Source organism: Passer domesticus, chromosome 3 (genome assembly GCF_036417665.1).
Source record: "Passer domesticus isolate bPasDom1 chromosome 3, bPasDom1.hap1, whole genome shotgun sequence".
Classification (NCBI taxonomy): domain Eukaryota; kingdom Metazoa; phylum Chordata; class Aves; order Passeriformes; family Passeridae; genus Passer; species Passer domesticus.
In genome coordinates, this window is record NC_087476.1 from 71,566,082 (window position 1) to 71,593,893 (window position 27,812).

A 27,812-nucleotide genomic window follows, 5' to 3' on the forward strand; every position below is an offset into this window, starting at 1 on the left:
ATGTAAATGCAGGCCTGTGGCAGGTCACAGCCATGCCCATGCCAGTGACTGTGGCATTTTGGTGGTGCAGCTTCTGGCCTTGGCTGGCTCTCAGGAGCAGAAGGAGCTCAGGCTTGCACTGGTGGGAGCAGGGCTGGAGGTTATATAGTCACATCTTATTGCAGGCTCCTGGCTGATTTACTGATTTATGGCTTCATCTTACTCATCTTCTCTCAGCCCTGGCATCTGCTGCCTGTCACTTTTACTTCCAGGTACGAGGTGCAGAGCAAAACACACCTGCCAACTGCCCCTGCTGCAAGGAGAGAAACAACCCCCACTCCCTACTAAAAGGAGACTCCTGGGACATAATGTTCCCATGACATCCAAACTCCCAGAACTAACTATTCAAGCACATCCTTCGCCACCCTGAGGCCTGTCCCTGAGCACAAAAAAGATTAATTTTAACAAAAACCTGGGCAATTTCCAGACCAGTATTTTCAGCTTCTCTTGCTGGGGTCATCTGAGGAGAGGACCTTAAGGAAGAATTTAATGGAACCAGTAGGACCCTTCTGGATTACAAGGGACTTGCAAGCCTGCAGAAAAGCTCAGGGCTATGGGAGAAGTGCCCAAAGCTGTACCCCAAGATGTATCCCAAAATCTGTACTGCATCTGTAGCCAAGTAACAGTTTATGATGGGTTCAAGAAGTCATCTGACCTTTTGCGGCAGCGCAGGAGTAGAGCACACACAATAGAGTCTTTCTTTAGGAGGAATGAACATCTGCATGACATGAAAACAACAACACTAGGGGGGACAAAAAAAAAAAGAGGATGAACCCACATGTCACTGGTCTGCAAGATCCAATAGTGCAGGCTCAGAATTCAGCCCCCCCGGATGGCTGAAGGGACACCAGAGCCAGCCTGCCTGGCCTGTGGGAGGAGCTGAGAAAGGAACCATCACATCACTCTTGGCCAGCGTTCAGGGAGGCACCAACTGGCTCCAGAAGAAGTCATGAGCAAGTCTCTTCTGCTACATTCTGCAAATAGGCCTTTCAAAGGGATGATGGGTGAGGTAAAAAGAGGTAGAATTTGTGGAAAATCATACTCCTCAAAGACAACCTTCCTCAGAACTGGAGAAGAACCTTCTTTCATGTTTGTAGGCAATTTTCCTTGGCTCGTGATGATTGCAAACCTCAGAATAACCGAGGTTTGCTCACCTGCAAAAGCAGCATGAGATCTGCCCGCCCACCCACCCATCCTGACACATGGCACCATGGCTGCCATAGGACATACGAACCAGGCCTTATCCGAATGCAGGAATACCAGACCTCTCCCCTCAGAGTCAGAGCACTACTCCCAAATTTGGAGGTGCGAGCAGACAACCCTACCTAAGAAACCGATCGATTCCTCTTCCTGCACGGACACATTTTACCCCAGGATTCCAGCTAAACATGGAAAGGACTGAACCATGGGTTGGACATGGGCCATGGCTCAAAAGAACAGTACAGCCTGAGAAAGGATAAGTAAAGAAGGGAAGAAACAGAGAGGGGTTTGAAGCAGCAATGCCAGCGAAATGGACACGCAAACAGCACACAAGGGGAAACTGTGGTCACCGTAAGCATTCCTTTATGTTAAAAACTGTATCTAACCATGTCTCTAACAGCTGCAGATGATGGCAATTCAAACATCAAGGTTTGTGGCTACCAGTGTGGGAGTGAAGGTAATGTGAATGGCAAGTTGGGTCATATGGGAACTGAGAGCCTGTTGATTAGTGACTGCATGACTGGAAGCCTGCAAACCCTGCTCAGTCCAGGACCTGCAGGTTCTCAGCTGCAAAGGAAATCAAGTGCCCCCTAGCCCAAGGCTAGATCAATGCATTGGGGACCTTGTGGTAATTTTAAATTCAGTTCCTTTGGTCAACTCCAAGTCTCTCTTATAGCTGAGTCACTTGGTTTCAAAGTGTTGTTTCCAACTCCTTGCAGGGCTGTCTTCCTGTCCCACGTCCTCTCCAGTCCCACCCTCCTTGCATGTGCACCCGCTGTCCTGTGCCTCAGCCTGCTCTTCCTCCATGCTGTCCCACTCCTTGCCACTCTTCCCCCCTTTGTCTCTACCTCACTTCCTTCCATTTTGCCTCTCCACTGCCTTCACCCTTCTCAACTAACCCTTTACTGTCACACTGCAGACTTCCGTAAGTTTGGACAAGCTTCTTTTCCAAAATGGGAAGTGGTAAACCACCCTACTACTACAGACAGACCGTCTTCTGGTAAAAATCCTGTTACTTTATCCCCTCCCCTTTCTACCATCTTGCTTTTGTTTGTCTTGGCTGACCTTTTGCCTACTCTTAAACTGCAAACTGTTTGAGGGCAGTGCCAGAATCTGGTCTGGATTCTATAAAGCACCTAATATGCTAAATATTACAAAAGGTGCAGTTTATTTTCTTTCTTTTTCTTTTGATTTTCAATAAACTCACTGAACATCCAAGTAAGCAGGAGTTTAAGTAGACAGACATATGTGTCTTATCAACAGGAAGTTTCTCTTGCATAACTTCTCTGGCAGTTCTGGAAAGCTAAATGCGGGTGCATTTTTCCTTACTGAAAATTAACACTCAGGAAAAAAAGTGAATCCATAAAGAAAAATCATTTCTGAGAAAGGAGATTCCAGAAAGAGAGATGATTTTTAGCACGCAGAGCTGTCCTTGTGAAACATCTGCTATGACGTAGTCCTGTTCTGGCTGCAGACCAAGCGTATCAATAGCTCCACAGAGTAATGGGATAAGAAATGGGAAAATTGCCATTGCTTGTTTAGCAGCTTGTTTTGCTGATAAATGTCTGTCACTTTTCAAATAGCTACAGTGCAATTGTTTTTTGGGGAAAATATTTCCTTGAGCAGGAGGTTTTCAGGCCATTAGCTACTTCCCATCTGTGCTGGTGTTTTAATACATGTTTTAATACACCGCACATACACTTTGCTCCTTATTAGAAATTCACAGCTTTTGATTATGACCAGGCAGCCTGAAGTTTAGAAATCGTCTGCCATTAAAAAAATTTCTCTTGCCTTACTGAAAATTTAAATCTCAAAATCATTAGAACCAGTATGTACTAGTTGAAAGAGCATCTACTTCTAAACATTGCCAGGGGGAAAAAAGTACTCTTTCTAGACATCTGTAGTTTTAAAATAATGAACGACTGTATAAAAGCAGGAGCTGACTAAAGTGGTGGCCACTGTGTGCTCATTCCATGGCTAGAAGCAGAATGTCAGCCAAGCAGTGCAATGTGCTGAAATTCATCTCATCCATTTCAAACTGTGCCATAAACATTTTTTAATTCCCCCTGATAGCTGCTAGGACAGACAAGAGACAGACCTCTGTTTAATATCACACACTACGTCTAACAGTATCTGCTTTCACTTCACACACTTACACTAAACAGGCAATGACTTGCAGTAAATTAAGTGTGCCAAAAGAGGCACAACTGCACTGTAGCTGCATCAACTGAAATGCTAGATGTATGCATCTCAGTGAGAGGGTGACACCCCAAAACGATTCCTTTTAGGCAACTAGCCTCCTTTTTTCCCTTCCTCTCATCAGGATTAAAAAAAAAAAAAAAAAAAAAAAAAAAAAAAAAAAAAAAAACACCCAGAAAACAAAGTTGAGACGTAGAAACATGGATGGTACTATTGCAGATTTGTTCCAGGGATATACCTGCTTTGTCACCTGAATCCTTTGCATTTTTTCCACTCAAAAGATTCACATGAAGTTTCTATACTAACTAGTTTTTAGACACCACAGAATAAACTTAAGGGAGAAAAAAAAATTCAGCATTAGAAAGTGCCCATGAAAGTATGAATACAGGAATGGATCCAAGCTTCCAAGTGAAGTCCTTCACGGTGGGAAACTTGCACCATAATTTACCACTTGGACTACACAGGCAAAAGGACCAACACAGAGCAGTGACTACTTTTCAAAATTTATTGTAAAAAATAGTATTAAACAATAGGAAAAATACCCTTTTTCAATCCACCCCATACTACTTTATGTGGAAACAATGGAAAAATTTGACAGAAATGTATTTACCCATTCCTATCCATATATCGGATGATTCCAGCTACTCAGGATATGCTCATGGGAAAAGTATTGGCAGTATCACAGCATATGGAAGTGGAAATAAAAAACATGCAGTATTTTCAATTGCAGTTGGGAGGCCTATTTCCTGGAGTCTAGAGATCATGTTGTTTTATCTGTTTTCCTTTAGCATTATGTACATTATCAGACTTTCATAACCTCAGACACCAGCATAAAGCCCTGATTTTTTGCCAACAGTGACATACCCCCCTCAAAGATAAATGTGGAAACCAGAATGACTGCCTTACTTCTGTTTGCAATTTCCTTTCCACAGGAACATGCACATGATATAGTTCCTGCTAACACATATTTAAAGCTTGGCTAGCCCTTTTCCACTTATACCAGTTCAAGCCCACTGGAGGTCCTCAGGGCAGCACAAACAATGGAGAACAAACTTCCAGCATTGCAACACATTTGTTCTGGCCAAAAACTGCTTGTCCTAACACCAAATTACATACTTTGTATGACAACTTCTTTTGTCTACAAACAGAAATATGTCAGATTTTGCATTAAACTGTATTACAAAAAATGTAAAACAATACGTTCCACAATTATTTTCTGTGGATTTCCTAGCTCATCTCAAAACTGTGAAGAACCAGTGTTAGCTCAAATGGAGCTCAGTTTTAACAGAGACCCAAAATGGCAGGTGACAGTAGTATTTACCTGGTGCAATTAGCTTCATTATCAATTGGCAAAAAGTTGACTTAAGTTTCATAGTTTAAAGCACAAATCAGAGAAAACTTGAATTACATGGCACTGTTGAGACCACCCCAGTCTCAAGTCAAGGGGTGCACTTACACAGGTGCATTGTTGTAGGTGTGACATGAGTACAGAACCCAAATACTCAGAAAATAGGTCAGCAGAAACCTATGGATAATGATAAAAAACAGCACCCAACCATTTTTTTTCTACTGCTCTGCTTGATGAAAACTTGCACCAACAACTGTTTGCGTTGGGTCACACAAATGACAGTCACTGTCATTAGTAGAGTAGTAGTAGAGTGCAGTGGAAATTTTGGTCATTCTGAAAGAAGATACAATGGAGCAATACAGGAAATTCCATACCAAGAGGCCAAAGTCAAACATTTCTTCTCTTGCACATCATAAAAGGTATTTTTGGTTACAAATTACCACTGCAAACAGCCTTCTCATAGATAAAACTAAAAATGTCTCTACCTAAAAAGCTTTGAGAGGGTCAAAACCCCACAAACCGTAACTAGAGAGCTTTCTCTAGGTCCTCTTCTCTTCTGAGTAGCAAGAGCTTCCCAATTTTAGGGAATCCCCTCCTCTTGGTCAATCAATTCCGTTTTGGTGGAGAACACATCAGCCAACATGTGCTTTGGGATTTCGGATCCCCGTACTTTTAATGTGTAGCAGGCATTCTCTACTTTTGCCAGACTCTGTTTCAAGGTATAGAGCTTCTTTGAGACTTCGTAAGGTCCGGTGTTGCCAATGAAAGTGAACCCATCGTAAATCTGACGCAAGAACTGGCTCAGTTCGAAGGGCGTGTCTATGTCCCCGTTCCCAACGCTGCTGATGCACAGCCGCATCAGCTCTCCCGTCAGATCAGCCACTCCCAGCAGGTAATCCACAGGGGTTACCTTCAGGCTCCACGTATGGGGCTGTTTGTCATGGGAATTGGAGGTCTGGGGACAGAATGGAACAAAGTCCAGTACAGAAAAGTGTGAGAATGCCATCTGTAATGGTTCAACACGCTAACTCATCTAACATAACTAGAAATTTAAAACATTTTGGAAAATTAAATTGCATGGCACTTCCACATGGTCTGATTTCAGAAGTACTAATCTCCTTCCAGTACTAATCTCTTTCCATATAAGAAGGTAATTTCTACTTGAGATGTCATTTTCATTCTAGCAAGTATGATAAACATTCCCTAACTCTACCATCTATATTTGCAAGCAGAATTACCACATCTTTGTAGCAACATTTATTTGCAGTTGTTTGGGGTTTTCTTTCATTTGACAGATCTCAGCCTGATAGATTTTTTTCCTAAATAGTCGGTCCAAAGTTAGCAAATCAGTCAAAAATAGTCTGCATTATGAAAACAAATAATATAATTTCATAATGGTGTCTTGAATTTCAAAATATATTCTCTACAAGTAGCCATAGTATTCTCAGATCTGTTTTATATCAACTGAGCTTATTAAATAACAAACAAAAATCTTCATGAAGCAAACCCATTGCAAAGCTACAAGTTTGCTCCAATATCCAAGTTTCCAATACTTTTTATTGCCGGAATATTGGTAATGTGGGAGACAATGCAGGTTTCTTTCTGTTCACTTGTTCCCACAATATGCTATCTACTCAAATATGCTATCTTTGACAGATCTGGTCAGAGGCATGCACGCTGGGGTTAATAACTTCATAGTTGGTACCTCTGGTGAAATAAGCTAAAAATAAGGCTTCTCTGCAAATATCATACCAAGAGAATAAAGAAAGAATGAGAAGTGCTTTACAGCAGAATCTCTTCAGCAGAAGCAAACTCAGGAATTAATTTAAAGCAGCATTACTGTATACTGCACCTCAACTGCTTGTGCACTTCTGTAGATTGCTACTAAATCACTGCTGTCCTCTGTCAACAATCAAACTGCACCCAGGTTACTGTGTTTGGTGACAGTAGTTTATCCTTATGAGCCATTTAGGGCAGGCTAGGAGTACAGACAAGTCAAGTCAAGCAGATACTGCATTAGGGCTAAGGTATGATGGGACACCAGTCTGTCCTCTGAAAGGAATCAGCTCCAGGGGAGTTACAAATGATGCAGCTAAGGCATATACACAAGTCAAATACAGTGCCTCCAGTGACGAGTTCAATAAGATTTCAGTCATGGAGTTCATCCCGCCTTGGACTTGTTTGTGTCCTCCAACTTCTGCAACATCACTATACACCAGAAGGTCTTAGAGACAGCCCCAGGCACTAAAAATCTCTCTGCTACATTTGTTAGCCAGCATTTCACTGTCCTGGATCTTTTGCCATATCAGAAAGAGTTCAGTTTGCCCTGAATAAAAACGATGTGAAATTTATAAACTTGTATCCCACAGATTTAGTTTACTACTTATCAGAATAAAAGGCATGTTTTGAACATGTCTATCTAATCCATTCCACTAACTGGTCTTATTTAATCAGATGCCAAAAATGTGACTAAGCCTTCTCACTGCATTTCTATCCCAGAAAGATGTTTGTCAATTGAGAAAAGAAAAACTTTTACCATGTTTGTTGTTTCTTCTCTGTCTTCTGCTGTAAATATTAGTTGTTTGTTGATCTCTTCAACACTGATCAAAGATCGTGTTTTGATAAAATACTGAAACGAAACTGCCTCAACATATTCTTGAAGTCCTGCAAAAACAGCAGAAACAAGCTCATGCTTCCAACTTTCCAGCAATAATCCATGCTTACAATTATTTCGTTTTTAGGAAACCTTTTAAGTGAGACTATTTGAAGGCTACCAGCAAAAAGTGAAAATTAACATAACCCAAAAATAACACTGAAACACAATCTAACATAGCACGTTTCTGAAGCATTAAAGTCAGACCAAGCATACAGACAAACATGTTCAAGTTTTCACTCCATCTGCATTTTTCATGCAGAACCTTCTGTAATTTCTATATAAAGCATCATGGTATTCTCAGAACCATACTGAAGATCAGCTCCCCACAATGTTTCTAAGGGCTCACACTTGGACCAGTATAGTTTAATATCTACATTAATGTCACAGAGAGTGGGATCAAAAGCACCCTCAGCAAATTTGCAGATGACAATGAGCCGAGTGGTGCAGTTGATGCACCTGAAGGATGGGATGCCACCCAGAGGGACTAGGACAAGCTTGAGAAGTTGGGTCCATGGGAATCCCATGAAGTTTAATATGACCAAGTGCAAGATGCTGCACTGGGGTCAGGGGATCCCCAGTATCAGCACAGGCTGGGGGATGAACAGATCGAGAGCAACCCTGTCCAGGAGGACTTGGAGTAGATACTTGTTTAAAACTGAGCTTCCCACTTCTCCATTGTGTGAGAATCAGACTCCTTAAAATATGCAGGTTTGGTGAAATTCACATTCAAGACAAAGCATATGTAGTTACAAATCTCTCCAGACCAAATAAATAAATAAATAAGCAAATAAACAAACCAGACAGGATTGTGATGTCCAATAAGAAGACTAACAGGTGATCCTGCTTTGGCAGAAGGGTTGGACTAGGTCATCTCTAGAGGTCCCTTCCAACCCTAACTGTTCTGTGATTCTATGAATACATGAATAACTGCTCTATCCAAAAGAACTTACACTCTGAAATTAAGGTGTGCAGGGAGACAAAAGGAGTTGGTGTGTTGGAAAGGGAATAAAAGATGGAATAACAAATGTCGTTTATACCAGATTGTTATGCCATCTACAGCTACCTGCCACAATTCTCTCTAACAACCTACTTATAGTAGATGGTGGTTTTATTATGCATTACTGTGAATGTGACAGCCTGGAGAAAGAGAAAGCTAGATAAGTTTTCCCAGAATTGGCCTGGGAAGCTTTAGGGAGCTGGAGATAAACAGTGACAGCCAAATATTAAAACAACCTGCAGGTGGTGTTTTTCTAATAATCCGGTTTTCAATAGGATTGCTTAACAAGACACAAATGGGTATCTTTTTAATTAACTAATCATGTGAAATGTATTGATTAAATGACCAATCAGGTCCACCTGTAGCAAACTGAGCTATAGAAGAAGAGAGGATGAACTAAACAAGGCTTTTGCCACTTTACCTTCTGATCATGTATCATCTCTGACTCAACAGTGACATTACAACAAAGGTGAGATCTAAAAAAAAAGTTTGACTGTTCAGAGATTTCACAGGTTGTCAGTTTATGTGCAGAGAGCAGATTTGGGGGAAGCACGTGAGAAAAGTTCATAGCAGAAAGCTGAAGCTGGCACCGTTGGTGGAAAAAAAGGCAGAAACAAAGCTGGAACAAAAAGCCACAGCAGTACTAAGCTAAAAAAAGTTGTAGAGACAAACTCAATGCTGTGTATATCTGACCCCTGAACAGAGAATGCCCAAAGAGGACATTAAAGGAGCAGACACATGACAGAGATGGTTCTAGCACAGCTATTCAGAGCCATTTTAAGGGGATGACCTCACCTCAAGAGACGCTAATAGGTATCATGCTGCAAGAGGGCCAGGATTAGACAATAGTTTTGTCAGTGAGAAAATGAGGTTGTAACCACGGGTAACCAAGAAGTAGAAGCCTGCTTCCATTAGAATAATTTTAATACCCTCAACTGACCTGTACAGTGTCAGGACTTCAGCTTATAGAAGTATGCAGAAAGAAGCAAATTTAGACTTCACCTGGATCAAAGAAATAGTCTAAATCAAAAAGAAGAGAAGATAGATTTGAATAACAGATGAGTGTGGAAATATCCCAAAAAATCAGGGGGTAGGAGGCTTTCCATGTTACTACCACAAAAACATGATATGTGACCTATTTTTTTTTTCCTTTTAAATATGTATTTGAGCAGAAGCAACTCAGAATGGCAATTCCTTTCTAGTACTCTACAGCAGCACTGGGAAAAGCAGAACAAATATGCAGCAACCAAACTCACACTCAACACTGCGGTTCACAAACCAGAACACAAACACAGAGCTGGCAAGGCAATTAAACACCATAATTTAATCAACAGAATTCAGGTAAAGCATTCTGGGCACGAGCAATAGAAAAACACTAGATAAAAGCTACTCAGGATCTCTTAAGATAAATAACTTCACAGGCTGCAGAGAAGTAGATTTCATCACTCACTCTTTCCCTGACTTACCTTCTGATGTAACAGGACCAGTAACCTATTATGAAATTTTGGCTTTTTCTGTGGATAAGCTGTAAGCTACCACAGAAAAAGCCATACAGCAGCACTCAACATGACAACATCTGTGAGAATCTCCCTCTGATATCTCTGGAGAAGACTATCACATATGAAGAATCAACTTGGCATTTTCCACAGCTCTGAGAGAGATCAAATCAGCCCTCAAACTTTTTGGTAAACAGTCTCCTCAATCAGTCAGATCTCCCACTTTCAACTCACTCCACATTACTACTTCATACATGTTTTGTCCTTTTCCATTGTTTGGCTCCTCTGTTCTTTTATCTTTCTGTACTTTTTAATGTGGGCATATTTATACGTATGTACACACACAGACCTTTGCTTCCTCCTGCCATCCCATTCTAGCTGGCAAGTTCCAGCCTTGCGCTCCTTCCCTTTGTTTAACACCACCATGTGAGTGTTGCACACAGTCTATTTGCCATTTACTGTCACCTTCTCAAAATTAGGGAATCTATCTCCCCTATTTAGTAAGCCTTACAAACCTCAATTGAAGTTACCATCACAAATAGACTGCTAACAAATCCTGTTCATGACTATTTTGCAAAAAAATTAGTATTTTACTTTTTCTTCTTTTTAATTTTTTTTAAATAAGTTCTTCTTCCAGAAGTAGCTACAATATGATATTTCAATGAGCCAAGACCTTGAAATAAGGTATTTCCATGTGCAGGTAGAAGGATGTTTAAACATGTTATGTTTTAGCTTAATGGTAGGACATCCGCTATTTTCAGCAAATAATTCCCAAGGTGAAAAACCCCATCCCATTTCACTACACCATCCAACAATACCTTTCCCCTTATGCTCTTGTTTTGGATTTATTCCAAAATTAGCTTATTTATGGATTGAGCTGCCAGTAATAGAATAGTTTGTAAGACTGCCTTTTATGGGTTTGGGTTTTTTTGTAGTACATGGACAAAAATACCAATTAAAAACACTGTATTATTTTTACGAATACCTCTTAAAATCACAGATGCAAGGTAAAAAATTACCTGCTTAAGTATTATGATATTTTATTACATTTATTCTATAGAACTGGCTTATAAGTGACAGTGACCCAGTGTAGCAGCTCCCTTCTGTTTTAAAAAACTTACTTTCTGCACAAGAACTACATAGCTACACTGAGATATCTTCTGAGTATGCATTTACAAATAAAGATTTTTCTGCCTGAAAATTTGAGCACTTTTTGCCAGCTGATATTCAAGACCTTTTTCTTTAGCTACATATGCAAGATCTGAGAAAGAAGAAAAAGCAGTCACCCTAAGAAACTTAACAAGAAATTTGGTTTCTTAAATGAAAAGATAATTTTAAAAAAAGTAATTGGAGCTCTCAGTCCAAGAGTCAAATGAATGTATAAGACAGAGGAAAAGCTAGTTCTATGTAAAGAATGAGTAAATAATTGAAATTACTTAATTGCAGGAGTCATATTAGGGTAAACAGAATCTAATTCCACCTGAGATATGCATGCATCCATGCATGCATGGAAGCTTCCACCCAGAATGACAGATCAAATAAGAGGTGAAAGTTTCCTTCTGAAATTTTGCTACTTCATTTCCTCCTTTAAATCTCAGTTCAACAGCTCCAAAACAGGTTCAAAAGGATTTCATGCTTCTAAGTTGTTAAGGTTAGCAATGCCAGTGCCACCTGCCATCTTCTCAAATAAGCTGCTTCTCACCCTATTTCTTCCCAAATTCATTTTCTTTTATCCTTTGTCCTGTTTCTGTCTTTTTGTTTAGAGAGGAACCTGTGCTGATGGTGTGGACACAAGCAGATAGACAAAAGCCTGTGCTCTCTCACCCAGCTCCTCCCCTAAGCCATGCAGCAGGAATCACAGGCAAGAGCAGCCACTAGAAAGATGGTAGGAAGATAGAGCCAGCAAGCTTCTTCCAGGATCACTGCATGAAAGGTGGGGCACATTATTTACAGGCCAAGTCATGTGAAACTACCTGCTTGCTGATTCATTATAAAACCAAAACAGCACCAACAAGGTTCTATCTTATTATCATGTTTGCAAGTTACATTGTCATTAAAAAACTCCAAACACAGGAAAAAAAACTTCCCTTTTTTCTCCTCCCCCTCCAAAAAACAAAGCAAGCAATAACAAAAACAAAAAAAACCCCACCACCAAAACACAGAAATCCCTGCCATAATCCAGGGGGGAAAAAAAAAAAAGTTATAGTCTTGTGGAAATCCCAAACAGAGAAATAATTATGCAGAATATGGGGAGCATGGTAAACTTAACTTGTTTCTAGAAGCATATGGATGAATAAAGGGGAGAACAAGTGAAATAAGCAAACAAGTAACCATCAGTTGAAACTATTAATACAAAAACCAAAGCCAGTGTCCTATTAAGATGAAACTGGTAATTCACACCTTAATCTACTCCTTTAAAGTTCTCTGCATACTTGACAACAATTCCTAAGATTCAGAGGTCTTTTTCTTGGCAAAGGGGGTAAAAACTTTAGTAATTAAACTTAAACTGAGGCTATGAAACAATCAAAGCATTTTGCTGATTGTGAGCATGAAGTCAAAAGTTAATTTTATAACATACACTGACAGAGGATAAAGCCAGCTCTCCTCACAGACAGGAATGCTCCGGATACCCTGTTGTGAAAATGGCTTAAAAGAGTAATTCCAGTCAGGGATGGATTTTATAAAATAGTACTAACTAAAAAATACAAATAAAAGTACTAGAACAAAAGTCTATATGAGCTCACATATTTGGAAAAATACATTTTTCTATTCACTCAGTAATAATTCAAAAGCTGAGTCAGTTTACTATTATATCAATATTTAAAATAATGTAAATTTCTTCTGTAAAGCCCTGAATGCTTTGTTCATTAGTCAGCTGCTACTTGACACATCCACAACCACCAAAAAGTTCTATTCTTTTCTAGTTGTATGTGTTGAAGCGATGTATTGCAGATACTGAAGTGTTAATATTGTTTGCACTTTATTTAAAGTTGAATACACACTTCAGGGGAAAAGGCAATACCAAGATTAGTCAGTTCCCCCAAAAACTACAGAAACAAATATAAGTTCCCTATCAGACAGGTGCCTGTGAGAGTTAAATTATTTCTCCAAACAGGCATAAAAACCCTTCAAAGAAATGCAAACAATATTTTAATTTCTCATTGCAGAGAGCAGGGAATCAAGCCTTTTTTATATTATAATTAAAAACAAATGGACTTATGACAAATGATAGGACTTTTTGCAGATGAATAATTGTGCATGAGAAATTCACAAACTTTTATTTTGCTTCTACTAGGAGACCTGAAGGATGTTCCATGCTTACTTTTGTAATCAAGGTTTTTGTTCTGAAGTTTGGGATTTCATTCCAACTCACAGGCCCCAAATGTAGTAATTATGAAGAGCACCCAATGTTTTACATAAGTTCTTAAAAAAACTATTCCTGTGACAAGTAGTCTTCCTGACCTCTCTGACTACCCCCAATTGCCTTCATAATTAATACAGAATTTTAAAAGTCATTCAGTCAGACAGCAAATTTTACACTGCTGGAAGTCTTGAGGGTAAGTGTTCAAGATACCAAAGAAAGGAAGCTCTGACTCAGCCAGGATGTTTAATGATCAAAGAAGAAAGAGCACCTAACACAACACAGCTTCTGCAGTTCAAAACACAGTGAAAGTTCTTCTTGAGGTGATGTTGTTTCTATGCAACAGACTCAACTCATAAGTACATCAGAAGAACCAATAGTGGCCATTTGTCCTCATAAACACAGATCTGTGAGATGGCACAAAGGTACTTCACCACTTGCCAACCTCTATTTCTCCCCACACGACTGCAAAACAAAAACCAAACCATGATGCGCTATCCCCGTCTCTTCTTGGAATGGAGTCCCTCTATGACACATTCTCCTGTGTGATTTTAAATAAGCAAACAAAAAAGCTTCATAGATTGTTTTTTTAACTTCTCTTATGTTCAAGCTGCACTTGGTTCCTGCAAAGGCTGGAGAGATCTGGTCTGTGAATCACTAATGTCAATAACTGCAGGGTTGAAAAAAATTCCTGAGCCAGACAACAAGGTGTCCTCCATTTGCCAGCTATGAAACTGAATTAGAAGACAAACAACGTCACTAGTTTCGGGCTGTCATGTGAGTAACCACAGTATTTGTCATAATAGTACAGCAGGACTTTAGAACAGTTAGATCTTAAGTGAGAAGCAGGAAGAGAATCTTTGTGATCATGCTGACCCATGGCATGCATCTTTAAAAGACTCTACACAGCTTCTCTCATGGACCTCTGCTGCTCTGAACTGCTCCTGCTGAATTTACATCTCATTCAGGGATGAGCTGATAATCAATTCTCACATAGTGCATGCCCAGTTTGCTCATGTCAGAATTTGCATTCATGTTTGTAGGTTTGTTTTAATTTTTGTGTATGGACATACAAAAAACTGCAGCAGAAAATACAAAGTGAGAGGCTTTGCAGTCGCTGTTTTTTCCTTTTCCTTAGAAGAACTTAGGAAAAATAATAAAAGGGCAGCAAAATGCAACTAACTGAAGGTATCAAATTTCAAATGGGCAACTTGCAGAATGAAAAAAAAAATCAAACCAGTTTGACCAAGGAGGGATATGAGTCAGAGAAACAGAAAATAACAAAACAGAAAGAAAGAAATTAACAAAATTGTATCTGATAACCATAACCTTATTCACTGAAAATTCTGTTAATTTTCCAGTATAATCAGGAAACTTTGTTTCCATTTCTGGCATTTTACCCCTCACCTACAACAGCAAGAGATTAATTCTTCAGTCACATCCTGTTCCTGTGTTACTGTGTTTTCCCACCATCTTGCATAAACCTGATTGCTTCCTTCATGGTCAGCTTTCCTTTCAAGTTTTAGGTGTATTTAGGTCTCATCCTGGGTGAGACGTTTACAATTCATGATACCTTCTTCCTGCAGTACAAAGCTTTTCCTTTCTACAACCAACTTAAAATTAAATATGCCATCTATTTTAATTACAGTTTTTAAGCTTTCTCAAGAAAAAAAAAAAAAAAACAGGTGTTCTACTTATACTGTTCCTGATATGGAGAACAGTACATTGATATTATATCCTTGATATTGTGTACCTTGATATTATTTCAGAAATACATGTGTGTTCACAAAGGTAGAACAATCTGAGTATGTTATTTCCATATTTTGAGTTAAAAAGCTAAGGAAAAAAAAAAGCTAAAGCCAAGTAAACACTGAATTCATTACAAAGATAGTTCCTTTAGCTTGCATTCTAATTAAAATCCTTCATACAATACCCAAAAAATGTTGTTACTTAAATCATCAGTAATCTAAAGCTGGCCTGCTTGGACAGACCCCACTCATCTCCACAGCATTTCTTACAGCATCCTGTCTGGTTGTCCAACATACTGCAGTTAGAAATTGGCATTCTAGCACAATTGAAGTATTTCCTTTTCATCCACACAGACTTAACTGGCCTGGTCCAGTTGAGCAATGCAGTTTGTTGCAATATCTTAGATGCCTCAAGTGACTCTAAATGGCACAAGGCAGGAGACAGAAATAAGCTCCATTATATCAATCTCAGAATACAAATAGTGTCTGCACAAGACAAATGATGTGTTAGACTGCGTCAGTGCTGAACTTTTACACAGAATTTCCTGCATCATCAGCAGCAGAAGCAGTCACAGAGCAATAGTTTTGACAAGGTGCTGACATTTTACAGCCCTGTCATCTAATCCTATTGAGAGCAAGTGCAGACATGATAAACAGCTAATGAGCTTCCCTGTGCGCAGCACTCCACTCACCACTGCTGCAAGCACAGGCACACAGCAAAGGTCAGCCAACAGTGCTCCACTTCCATCTACCATCATCACCCCACATCACTCCACTTAAGAAACTCCACAAGAATTATAGGCTCCCCATTCAATATTTCGTCTTAAGGGCCAAAAAACTGAGTAAAGTCCCCAAATAGCTAGAGATTTCATTTAACAAAGTCATGTTAAAAATCCCACACAGTGCCAACTTATTGAGCAGTCCTTAATTTTCCCTCTGCAGTACACAAGTTTTGCATTTATGCAGAGACGATTCAGAACATACTTTGAATAATTACATACATCCTAACATAGAATCATAGAATTTTTCAGGTTGGAAAAGACTTTTAGGATCAACTGAATCCAACCACTAACCCAACACTGCCAAGGCCACCACTAAACCATGCCTCTAAGCGCCACATCTATATGTCTTTTAAATACCTCCAGGGATGGTGACTGCATCACTCTCCTGGGCAGCCTGTTCCAGTGCTTGACAACCCTTCCCATGATTAAATTTTTCTTAATATAGTATATAAACCTCCCCTAGAGTGACTTGAGGCCATTTCCTCATAGCCTATTTCTTGTTACATTGGAGAAGAGAGCACACCAACCTGGTTACACTTGCCTTTCAGGCAGTTGTAAAGTGCAACGAGGTCCTTCCTGAGTCTACTCTTCTCCAGGCTAAATCTCTAGCTCTGTCAGCCACTCCTCAGCAGATCTGTGCTCCAAACCCTTCACTTCTTCCATCGCCCCTCTCTGGACACGTTCCAGAACCTCAGTGTCCAAAGTTCTAGTGATGGGTCCAAAACTGGACACAGAACTTGAGGTGCAGCCAGTGCTGAATACAGCAAATACAACAAACACTGCTCTGATCCTGTTGGTCACACTGTTGGTGATAGAGGCCAGAATGCCACTGGCTTTCTTGGTCACCTGGGCAGGTACTGGAGAATAATGTTCAGCTGCTGCAGACCAGAAACCCCAGGTCCTTTTCCAGCAGGCAGTTTTCCAGTTGCCCTTCCCCCAGCCTGCAGCACTGCGTGGGGTTGGTGTAGCAGAAGTGTAGGACCCCACGCATGTTGCAGAGCACTTCTTTCTTGTCATGACGTTCCATACAGAACTTTTTTGTATACTGTTGATATTTCCCTCAGTAGCTGAGAGTTAAACACATATATAAAAATACTTAAACACATATGTATATACAAATAAAAAAAATCCAGAAAATGTTCTTCCTTCCTTCCTTTCAAAAATCCATACAATCTTATTCAGTCCTTTTTTTGCATAGTGTCTCTCAACAATTTTAAAGAAAGAGTACATATTTCCTCACAGGATATATAAGGTATACACTGCAAAGCAGGCCAAAGGAGCAGGAATTCTATATTACAAAAAGTAAAGCTTTAAAAACATCAACAAAGCAGAACATTCTAACATAACAAATGAAGAGCTCTGCATTAAAAAAAGACTTCATTATTTCAGTATCTCTTTGTTTGCTTGTTTAATCATCCCCTGGGACAATCTGTACTGTTAAGAAACGTGTAGAAAACAGTCATCAGTTTTTGTTGTTGTTCAATTAGTGCTATACTCAGTGTTTGAGCTCATGCAAGTGTCCTTTGGGGAAACGTCCTGCGTGCCATTAGCACTATTCTTAATGAGGGAAAGCACGAAACTCCTTTAGTGCTCTGCCAGAATTGTTTTATCTTCAAGTCAAAAGAACAACTGCTTGGAGTAACCCCAAAAAAAGCATTTAACAATTACAAGTGGCAAACAATATTCCCAAGCATAATATTCATAGCATTCTTCTATTTATAGGATAACAGATATTACACTGAATAAAATATGTATTAGGCAGCTTTATTATGCAGACAATCATGATTCCCCAGTTAAGGCTGCTACAGTGGTTTCTATTATAAGCTCAATTTTGAACCCTTTTACTCCTTCTGTTCGAGGTAGGGTGGGGAACAGGAGGATGTTTCATGTTTGGTTTCAAGACAAAGGAGAATATTTTTAGGAAGTTTGAGGTTAATTAGACATGCTGCTTTTGAGATATGGGACATAAGTGTTTCTTTATTCTTTTTGGAAGAAAAAAGCCGTTTAATGGCAATGTTTTTGTTCATAAAAAGATTTTTAACTAGTTCTCCAGAATTTCTTTAAAGTACAAAATCAGAGTTGAAAACTAGGTTAAAGGAAGCTCAAGACTTACAGCCCTAGGAAATACATAAAGACCAAGACCTAGCCCTTTTCTTAGTTACTTTTATTTTCAACAAGACATGCAAGCTTTTTCCACTGGAAAAAAGCAAACCAACAATTAAAGAACACCTGACTTAAAACCAAAACTAAAAGTAACATTCTTAACTCCTATCACTTTTCAACCCCCAATTACATTTCTTCATGAACAGTGGTGGGCAAGTGGAATAAAGCATTCCCTCTCCCAGCTGCTCTTCATCTAACTGTCCATTCATTCTTCCTGTTTCTAGGTTTTCTATCTCAGCTTCATGATCCTGACATCAAGCATCTTCACATCTCTGACACCTCCTTGATCCCAGCTTCAGCACAATCAAGATCTACATGTCTTGAAGCCTGCATGTTCCTTTTTTTTGTCATCCCAATGACTAACTGGAGAGCAGAGGATTTAGCGAAGGTAAGAGTAAAAAGTAAAGGTCTGGCTGAAAGTTAGCATTTTATACTTGTTTTATGCACACAAGCTCATTTACACAATGCCTAAAAGCAATCCCTGTCTTCCCAGTGACACACAGGTATATTCTAACACTCCCTTACTAAGCATGCACTACGGGCAACAGCTGGCACAAACTTTCCTTGCAGAGGAGCTAGAACATAAGCAGATCATGTGGATGATGTACCAAAATAGAATAAAGGCAACTTATTTCAGTTGGATTTTATAAACAGTCTTCTTAATGAGGCACAAATACCTAATTACAGAAACAACAGGAAGATCTTAGGGCCAAGTATTATACAACTGATGGGAGTGCGCAGACTCACCATTTACCTCATCTGAAGAGAGGGAAAAAGTAAAAGTACAGTTATTTCCAGTTCTAACTTCAGAAATGCACTGGGGGGTTGTGTATTTGTACCCCTTAGTTCTGTCCAAAAAAACTGCGAAGTTCAGGTATTTGAGAGATTCCACACCTGACTGCTGGAAAGATAGCAGAGTCTACTTTTTCTCTCCCTTATTTAGCACACTAATACCTTCTTACCCTCCTTTCTTTTTACCTTGAGATGTCAATAAGATTCATTCTCTTAATTATTCTTAAGAATGTAGTATGAAAATTCTTTCATTCTATGACAATCTCACCCCAAGTTCCATGTAAGCACTAAGGATGTGCTACCATACATGCCACTGTGTGCAGTTCTGGGTGTCACTATTTAAAAAGGATGTGAAGGTCCCCGAAGGCATCCAGAGGAGAGCGACAAAGCTGGTGAAATCGTTGGAAGGAATGTCCTATAAGGAGCAGTTAAGGATTTTGGGCTTATGTAGTTTGGAAAGGACAAGGCTGAGGAGCAGCTTCATTGCAATCTACGGGTTCCTGAGGAGGGGAAGTGGAGAAGGTGGTGCTGGTCTCCTGTCCCATCCAGTGGCAGGACAGGTGGGAATGGCTCTAAGCTGCATCAGGCACGAATATTTCTTTTGAAAAGGTGGTCAAATACAGGAACAGGCTTCCTAGAGAGGTGGTTGATGCCCCAAGCCTATCAGTGTTTAGAAGAAGCATTTGGACAATGCTCTTAACAACTTTTTTTGACTTTTGGTCAACCCTGAAGTGGTCAGGCAGTGGCACTGGATGGTTTTTTCACTGGAGGTGAAAAACACTGTAGGTTCTTTCCATCTGAATTTGCCTGTTCTGTTCTAAAAGTTTTGCAACTGTGAAGGCACTGAGTCATCATACACACACATCAGGTCTCTAACTTCCTCTGCTAACTACTTCCACTACTACTAACCTCCCCTAGAGTAACTCATCCCGCTCTAAAACGGACAAATACATCTTAGTCATTTTAGGAGGCTGAGATTTACAACACAGGAAAAAACAATTAAAAATTCTGAATTATTCCTGACACAATACTTGCTGTTGTTTTCTAAACAGTTTATTCAGGTCTATTCTGGTATTAATGACTACCTTTACACAAGTCAGAAATAAATTACGCAGGAAAATCAGTAGCTGACGGTGTGTATTTACCAAATACAGAAAGCAAAGCTGAACAGGACTTTTTTTCATTAACTTCTTTATTTTCAGATTGCTACGGCTAGCTTAAGTTTAGGTATCTTTCACGAAAAAAAGAAATTTAGCTTTTGATATCTGAAAATATTTTTTTTTTAAGAAACAAAAACAGTAATTTTTTTTACTAAGAGGAGAGAATCTGGATATAGAAAACCAGCATCAGGTTTGCTTACTTGTTTTATAAGAAGATGGATACACACAGAAGTTATTGTGCAGTAACTTTCCATATGTCTGCTCCATATGTATACCTATATATAGGTATACTCTCTTATGTGTGAGATGAGTGAATCTAATTCCAGGCCAATTGCTCCTCAGCAGAACTAGAGGCAGGTAAGCCTCTTTGAATTTACTGCCACAAAGACACATATCAAACAAAACACAGTCAGTTCAGGTGAGGCAGCTGATGCAGAGTAAGTGGTTACCCTGTGAGAATCTGACTCACGTGGCATGGCTGATGGCTTGCACCACAGAGTCTCACAAAGATCCATGAGGTAGCAGAGCTCAAACACTGCTGTTCTATACATAGCATTATATGACTCACACGGGACTACAAACTTCAGGGGTTATTCAAACAAACTTTACAGGTCACAGTGAAGCTTTCAAAAACTTTTGTTCATAAAACTGAATTGCAAGAATTCTCAGCTTTTATAAGCAGTACTTAAAATGAAAATCAAAAGACAGTTTTAATGTGTTAAGATACTCATAATATACTTTGAATAGTATTGTTCACAGTTTAAGTTCATCTGTAGTGTCAGCATTTTGAATTATCTCTTTTCATTGTGTCACTACAGTACTTGGCTATAAACAGCAGCAAAACACATCAAATGGTACTAAGAGAAACTATTTACATCTAATTTGAGCAACCCAATGCATCACAGGTAAGAGGACAGTGGAATTGATCAGAGCCATTGAGGACTATCAGAGCATGCTCCTTCCCATTCCAAATTGCTGAATTGAGACTCAAGACCTGTGTCACTCTTACACCAAATTTTGTGTAAGAGATGAGTACAAGTTACCTTAAGCATTTTTTGTCTTGTAAAGTACAGACACGTATTTGCTGCTGGTTAATCAAATCAATCTTATGGACATTTTTAAACAATTAAATAATTCAGGACAAATCTTCAGCTCTCATCAGCCGAAAAAGTCTTGCTCAAACAAGGAAAGATATACACAATTCCTAATTGTTTAAAATGAGACTGATAAACACCAGACACTTTTATACCATGACTAAGATGTCAAAGAAGCAGTTACATATTTTACTCATGTGTTGCTAGAACCAAGGCATAACAATTTCAGGTAATATTCAGATTGTCAGCAAGGAGTCAGCAAAGAAATACAGTTTGGCAGCAAGAGTCATGAACGAACTGGGATTTAATATCTCAAGAATGCTAGCAAAGACTGCTGTTTACAGAGAGGAGCAGAAAAAGATGTGACTGAAACACACAAACTGATTTAATGCTTGTAACAGAGAGACAGAAGCACATTTTGAGCCTAGAAGAAAGAAAATGCTAAACTAAGGATTTAAATTCATTAACTTTATCAAATTGAAACCACTTTATCACTCAAAATGGATAATTTCACAAGACAGTTGGTCCCGCTCTCCTCTTTGAAATTGCAACCCTTCAGGGGGGCAAATGAGTGTGCTACATATATTCCTCTCAATCAGAGAACAATAGCCAGTACATTTGTGAGAAATGCTCCCAGCTTCAGTTTAGGGCAGGGTCCAAACTGTTCCAGCTGTAGACTCTCATTTACATCTTCCTTTAAACTGCAATGAAACTGTAGGACAATAGTTTCTCTAATAGCAGAGCTATCTTTGCTAGTAACAAAGATTAACCTGAGTCCTGATTTATAACCACAGAAATGTAACAAATTCAGACCTGCAGTATGAAGAGGAAGTATTGCTACATAAACAGAAAATAAGCTTAGTTCAAAACTGCACACTTTTCCTCATTTTAAATGATTTACCTGGAGATATAGCTCTGTGGAACTGATACATGTCTTCTCCAATCAGTTCTTGTGCTACCTGCTTGATCTTCTGTCGGACAGCATCCAGCTTGACTTCAGATTCACTTAGTATTTCTTCCCCATTGGGAGCACTGCAATCATAAAACAGAAACTGAAAGAGCAGTTTCCAGCATGAACAAACAGTAAAAAAAAAAAAATACACTTTTTCTTTTACTAATCAATAAATTTTTACTGGTTCAAGAAAAAGCAAAACTGATATTAGAATGAGAAACAGTTTAACTTTTACAGATACCTATTGCAGATTCTGAAATTCTGTCAATTCTTACCAAGAAAATAATCAACTAGTCAGGGTTCTGGTAATATGAGGCTTATTCCAGATTGCAGTCATGATTATTATTTGAGTAAGAAAAAGGAGAAACACATACAAAGGCTTCAAAAAATATTCCAGAAAACTAGCAGTATTTACAGAAGTCCTTCAACTTCTTTAAAAAAATTAATATTTTGCAATACTTGACAGTATTGCAAAATACAATACATCATGTACTTCTACATGTGTTGTTTTTTATTTAAGAAAGTAGTTATGGACTATGCTGTTTAGAAACAGCTGAAATATCTGATTCATAATCACAACATATACTTGGCATTTAAAATTTAGTTTATCTAATTTCCTTTAAACTCTAATTTCCTTTAAATTTCTCCTCCCTTGAGCCTAAATAATCCACATGGTATATTAGTTTACAGTCTCTTTAAGGAACTACTGATTAATTGGTCTCAAGAAAATATTTAAAAGCAAACAGTAAAATTTACTGAAATTAAAGCCACAATAATTGTGAAAAGCAATGAAGAAGGAAATACAAAATACAGCATGGAAAACTTCCACTCACAAAACCAGGAATGCCTTATAAAATAGGAATTTAAATTCAGAGTAATGAGCAGTTCTTTGTTGTTGTTCTTTCCTCCACAAGTTCCCAGCTACCTAGCCCCTGCAGTGGGAGTAGTTACTTACAGCAAGGCTGTAGAGGTTACTGGAACTATCACAGTACCTCTTTGCAGAAGAAAGCCAAGTAAAAGAGCAGACAACTTCATAATCTCCATTTATAACTGCAACTATGGATAGTTACAACTTCAACATAAATATATTGATAGGTAACAAAATGCAAATTAATATAAATGAAATTACAAAGAAAAGTAACAGGGAGAGCTGTTATAACATGCAAGACTAGTGCTTGTCACATACAGCAAACACTTTATACAGCAGGCTAAGCAAAGCTTCAAATTTTCCTGTTACTTTTCTAGCTTGTCTCTGGCTCCCAAAGGTTGCTTGAAGGCTTATGAGAACACAAAACATATGGAGGCTCAAAACTTCACACAGAAGCCTATCCAGCTGTACTATTTACATAAACAGACCCCAGGTCACCTCCTATTTGCATTGATGACCTCGGGTAGGGGTGCAACAACTAAAATGGTGACAGAACTGCCCGGGCAAGTAACCTGAAGGAAGGGTGCATAACTCCTCTCTCATAGCTTGCTGAAAGCTGGAGGGCTCTCACCTGCTGCTCACTCTACTGCTTTACACTGGTTTAATAAACCAATAAAACCAACTCAGAAACCTGAACCAGCACCAGCATCTTCTAATTCTCTAACTGGAGTGTGCATTCATTAGCTCACATCCACCTTAAAGGATGTTTATGGCAAGTTAATTAAATTCCTCTCAACAGAACATTGCAGCTGTTACTCACAGACAACACTGCAAGGCAGACTGTATGTTTCCATGAACATTTTCACACTCAGTGTGACTCACCTGATGAACCTGTGGAGCAGGAATATCGTTCTTTTGCTTTCGATCGTTATATCCCGGCTGAGCTTCACGAGCCGTTCGTATTTATCGTGCCTGGTGTCAAGCTCCAGCTGGAACGCTGTGGAGTCAATCATTACAGCAAACCCAATTGTCACATGAACACAGGGCAGGGCAAGAGAAAAGCACCTGTGCTGCACTAACTCCTTGCAGAGCCCACCAGCCTTGCCCCTGGGCACCTTTCCCCAAGGTGGGCTGTCCCTGTGTGGGGCACGGCTGCAGACACCATCACTGCCAGAGCTGCAAAATTCATCATTAATGCCACCTTTGGTTAATAACTCGGGTTAAGTAGATATCAATCCTGATGATGCCTTAAAGCAGCCTAAACAATTTTTAAGGTAAAATATTTGGTTTTGCTAATAAAATCTATTCCACAATACTGCTGCTCTGGAAACAGACTGCAAATTCCACCCCAATTCAGAGAACAAATAAGAAAAAAAAACCCCTACAATCATTTGTTAGTAAGATTCACCAGTGCCTAAACCAACCAAATAAAAAGCATCTGGCTAAGGCACATATACTGTTCAAAATGCACCATTTAGTTATAAGAAAGGTTGCCTTTCACATCCCAGCTAGACTTGGCCAGAAGTTGAGTATTTTAATATCCCTAAGGACTAGAAGTACTAAAGAAAAGTGAGATCAATTACTTGAAATAAAATTTCTGACTTGCTGATATTAGTTCTCTCTAACTACAATAAATACAGAGAAGAGAGGAAGTGGATCCGGTGTTGAAGTCAAATATTATGAATGTTTACTAAGAGTGGATCTTTAAAAAACTTTGAAGAAACCATGTCCCTTAAATTGTTTCTGAAATTAACCAAACACGGATGAATGGATGTCATGAGAAGGGACGGAAAGAACTGTTTTGAATTGGAAGTAGTAACAACTTTATGACTAACTGATATTCACAACAGTGAAAAATTAAACTTGAAAGTACAGTTGCTCTACTCAATTCAAGAGCAAGTGTACATACAATAGTCAATATAAATGATGGAGTGGTTTGGTTGAAAGAAGCCTTAAAGACCACCTAGTCCAAAAGGACACTTTCCACTAGATCAGGTTGCTCAAAGCCCCCTCCAACCCGGCCTTGAACACTTCCAGAGATGGGGCAGCCACAGCTTCTCTAGGCAAAGTTCAGGGGTCATGGTTAATCATCTGCCAAGCTGATTTACACAGAAAAATATAAACACCCATTTTTTAAAAAGCCAGGAAGTTATATGACATTGAAGTACACATTAACCATCTAAAGCAGCCAGCCAGCTTATATTTTACCCTTCTTAGCTTCATAAAAAATATGTGGCATAGGGAAATTTTACAACAAGAATTAATCTGTTCCCTTTCTCAAATCTCCTTCCTTCTTCAGTCAAGGCTTCTCATCTCTGAAGGTCAGCTTTGCTTTGTTAGGGGTTATCTAATAAGAAATTTAAATTTACTGGAGTTTAAATCTGGTTTGGTCAAAAATCCTCTAAAAACAATTTGGCTGAAGGGAAGTTTACACCTGCCTTTTTAAATAACTTCAAATATATGTTAATGCTTAAAAGGCATTCAAAGTTAATAAAGTGACTACATGAAGGTCTATATTAGTTAAAGTCTTTTTTTTTTTAAGTGCAGGTATAAACAACTACCAACTCTTGAAACAATGCATCCAGATTTACATTTCAGTAGCTTAGTCATTTGTGAATTACAGCCAAGGTCAGAGCCTCCTCAGTTTCCCAAAGGTCACCATCTCCTGCTGTTGCCCCTGTGGCTCAGATTTTTTATTACACCTCTGCAGATCCTACAGTTTTCTGTCACCAAAGGGCCCAGTCACCTTTGGCCTGGATGAACACTTGTGCAATTTGCTCAGCATCAGGCTCAGCACAAGTGAGGAGGGCAGGGGGAACAGCATTCCCTGGGATGCTGAGGGGATGGAAACAGGAGCAAGTCGTGAACCAGGCAGAGCTCTGCAAAATCCCACTCCCAGGACTTCACTGCACAAAATGCAGAACACTAAGCTCTAAAGGTATGGAGTATGAGTCGAATTAGTTTCAAGTCTCTTCCTCAGAGAGAGCTGGTTTATTTCACTAATAACTTCCTAGCAATTTCTACACCACATTTTTAAAATCTGATCTTCAAAATGCTTACTTACATTTAAAAGACTTCATCAAAGCTGAAGGTGGATTAACATTCTCTTTTTCTTCTCCTCTTCTTTGACCATGTGGAAAATTATCATGCTTCCGTTTTCTGAACCCACCTGATCCTATTAAATAGTAGACACCAAAAAAAAAAATTAAAAAATAATTTTGCCAGAGCATAAGGAGCACCAGAATGCTGTCTTCAGAGCATTCCTGGCAGCAATCATATTCTACAGGACAGAATAAGGTAACTGGATGAACCTTATTATCAACCGACACCAGCTTCATATTATCATGTTACTTCTTCTACCACATTGCTAGTGAAAATTAGGAAAAAAAATCCATTTCAATGGATGAGCATGGCAGGAACCTAAGCCTTTTCTTTGTAAGGTCTTTGGGTCTTCACACCCTTTTATGTTTTCTTGCTGTAAGCGAATGGTGGCATGAAGTCTGTGATTTATGTCACGGGTCTTCTCTAACGCAAAGAAGAAGTAAGGCACAATTTAAGCAGACTACCCCTATTCAGGTACACAGGTTTAACTCCTGCAGTGCAGCTTAGGCCCTTACACTCTGCCCATTAACCAGGTTCTTCTCTGAATGTAGCTGCTCACTTCTGCTGCTTCATGTGCCTCTTCCTTACCCCTTCTTTTCAGACCCACACCCAGAACTCACCCCTTTTGGACTACGTTTTACTCCCGATTTACACCTTGTATTGTTTCTTCCTTTTATCCTTCCTTCACCTTGGACTAACTCAGTGTGTCACCCATGTGTCAACCATTCCTCTCTCCCTCCTTTTGATAACAGCTGGACACTGCTCCTAACAGAGCCAAAAATTTGGTAAACTTGGATACAGGCATACCTTTTGAATACGTGGAGTTCTCTCAATTTCCTTAAAAGAAGAACCGAGGGAACACTGGATTTTAAAATGTTTCCGCTTAATTGTTTATTATCCCAAACCAAAACAAGAAGTGGGCGTAGCTACTTTCTTAAAGAGGAAACTGCAAATATTTTTTTCTTTTCTGTTGGACATGAGTTCAGGACTTTGTTTTTCCTATAGCAGTTTAAAGCATTAAATGCACCCCCTGAAAGAGCGCTGAAGGGAGGTCTGTGTGATTCTCGGTGGTGCCAGGCAATAGAACAAGAGGCAACAGGCAGAAACCAATGCACAGGAAATTCCATTCTTCCTGACTATGAGGGAGAACTTTACTGTGCAAGTGACGGAGCACTGGAGCAGATTGTCCTGAGAGGCTGTGGAGTCTCTCTCACTGGAGATGTTCAGGAACCACCTGGACACAACCCTGGGCCAGGTGCTCTGGGATCACCCTGCAGATGATCCCGTGTGGTCCCTTCCAGCCTGAGCTGCTCTGTGACTCTGATTCTGTCACTGCTAGGGCTAAACCAACACACAGGCAGCAGAGCAAGCTGTGAAAATATATATTTCACATATATATATTGCTACATACATAATATTTTATACACATATATACACACACACTATACTGAGCAGCCAGCACAAGTGCTTTACAGGCCTCACACACTCAGCTCCCCTCTGTGGCATCTGCTTCTCCATCCCCAGGGATACAGACCCCGACAGGCACCCAGCGGGAAGGCGGGGCACCCAGGCAGGCAAGGGCAGTGACACCCGTGGAGGAGCGGCCCCTCCCAGGGCCATTTTCACGGCACAGTCCAAGGGCACCGCTGGGCACGGCAGAGGCCCCGCACCCCCGTCCCCTTCGAGCCGCGGGGCCTCCCCCTGTTTCCGCCAGCCCCAGCTCCACAGGCCTCGGTCTGCTGAGGGAGGGGAGGGGAGGGGAGGGGACATCACCTTCCTTGCCGCTCATCGCGGAGCCGCCGCCGCCGCGTCCCCCCGGCAACCCCCAGCCGCCCCGCGCGCCGCCAGGACCCCG

General features: G+C 39.8%; 1 protein-coding gene and 1 long non-coding RNA gene across 3 annotated transcripts; one reads left to right on the forward strand and one right to left on the reverse strand.

Annotated features, from left to right (window-relative positions):
- Window positions 1–1,402: 1,402 nt before the first annotated feature.
- Window positions 1,403–23,532, forward strand: LOC135296904 (uncharacterized). Its single transcript, XR_010358921.1, has 6 exons — window positions 1,403–1,590; window positions 11,699–11,868; window positions 13,231–14,073; window positions 18,214–18,377; window positions 20,760–20,846; window positions 23,233–23,532. It is a non-coding gene; the product is annotated as an uncharacterized LOC135296904 (long non-coding RNA).
- TSNAX (translin associated factor X) lies at window positions 3,930–27,812 on the reverse strand. Of its 2 annotated transcripts, none has more exons than XM_064413855.1 (6): window positions 27,731–27,812; window positions 25,920–26,030; window positions 23,738–23,852; window positions 21,937–22,067; window positions 7,323–7,450; window positions 3,930–5,741 (listed from the first exon to the last, which is right to left on the reverse strand). In XM_064413855.1, exons 1-6 carry the CDS (start codon window positions 27,744–27,746, stop codon window positions 5,367–5,369), a joined length of 876 nt encoding a protein of 291 aa, XP_064269925.1. In that variant the 5' UTR covers window positions 27,747–27,812; the 3' UTR covers window positions 3,930–5,366. The 2 variants fall into 2 exon arrangements, with proteins under 2 accessions (XP_064269925.1, XP_064269926.1); XM_064413856.1 differs by lacking the exon at window positions 27,731–27,812 and adding an exon at window positions 26,765–27,324.

What these genes read in the sequence shown, in the direction of transcription:
- TSNAX (XM_064413855.1), bottom strand. An exon ending in TTTGATGAAGTCTTTTAAAT is followed by an intron (nt 23,853 to 25,919) that starts GTAAGTAAGCAT and finishes TTGACTCCACAG; the next exon opens with CGTTCCAGCTGGAGCTTGAC. An exon ending in CCACAGAGCTATATCTCCAG is followed by an intron (nt 7,451 to 21,936) that starts GTAAATCATTTA and finishes CTGTTTTTGCAG; the next exon opens with GACTTCAAGAATATGTTGAG.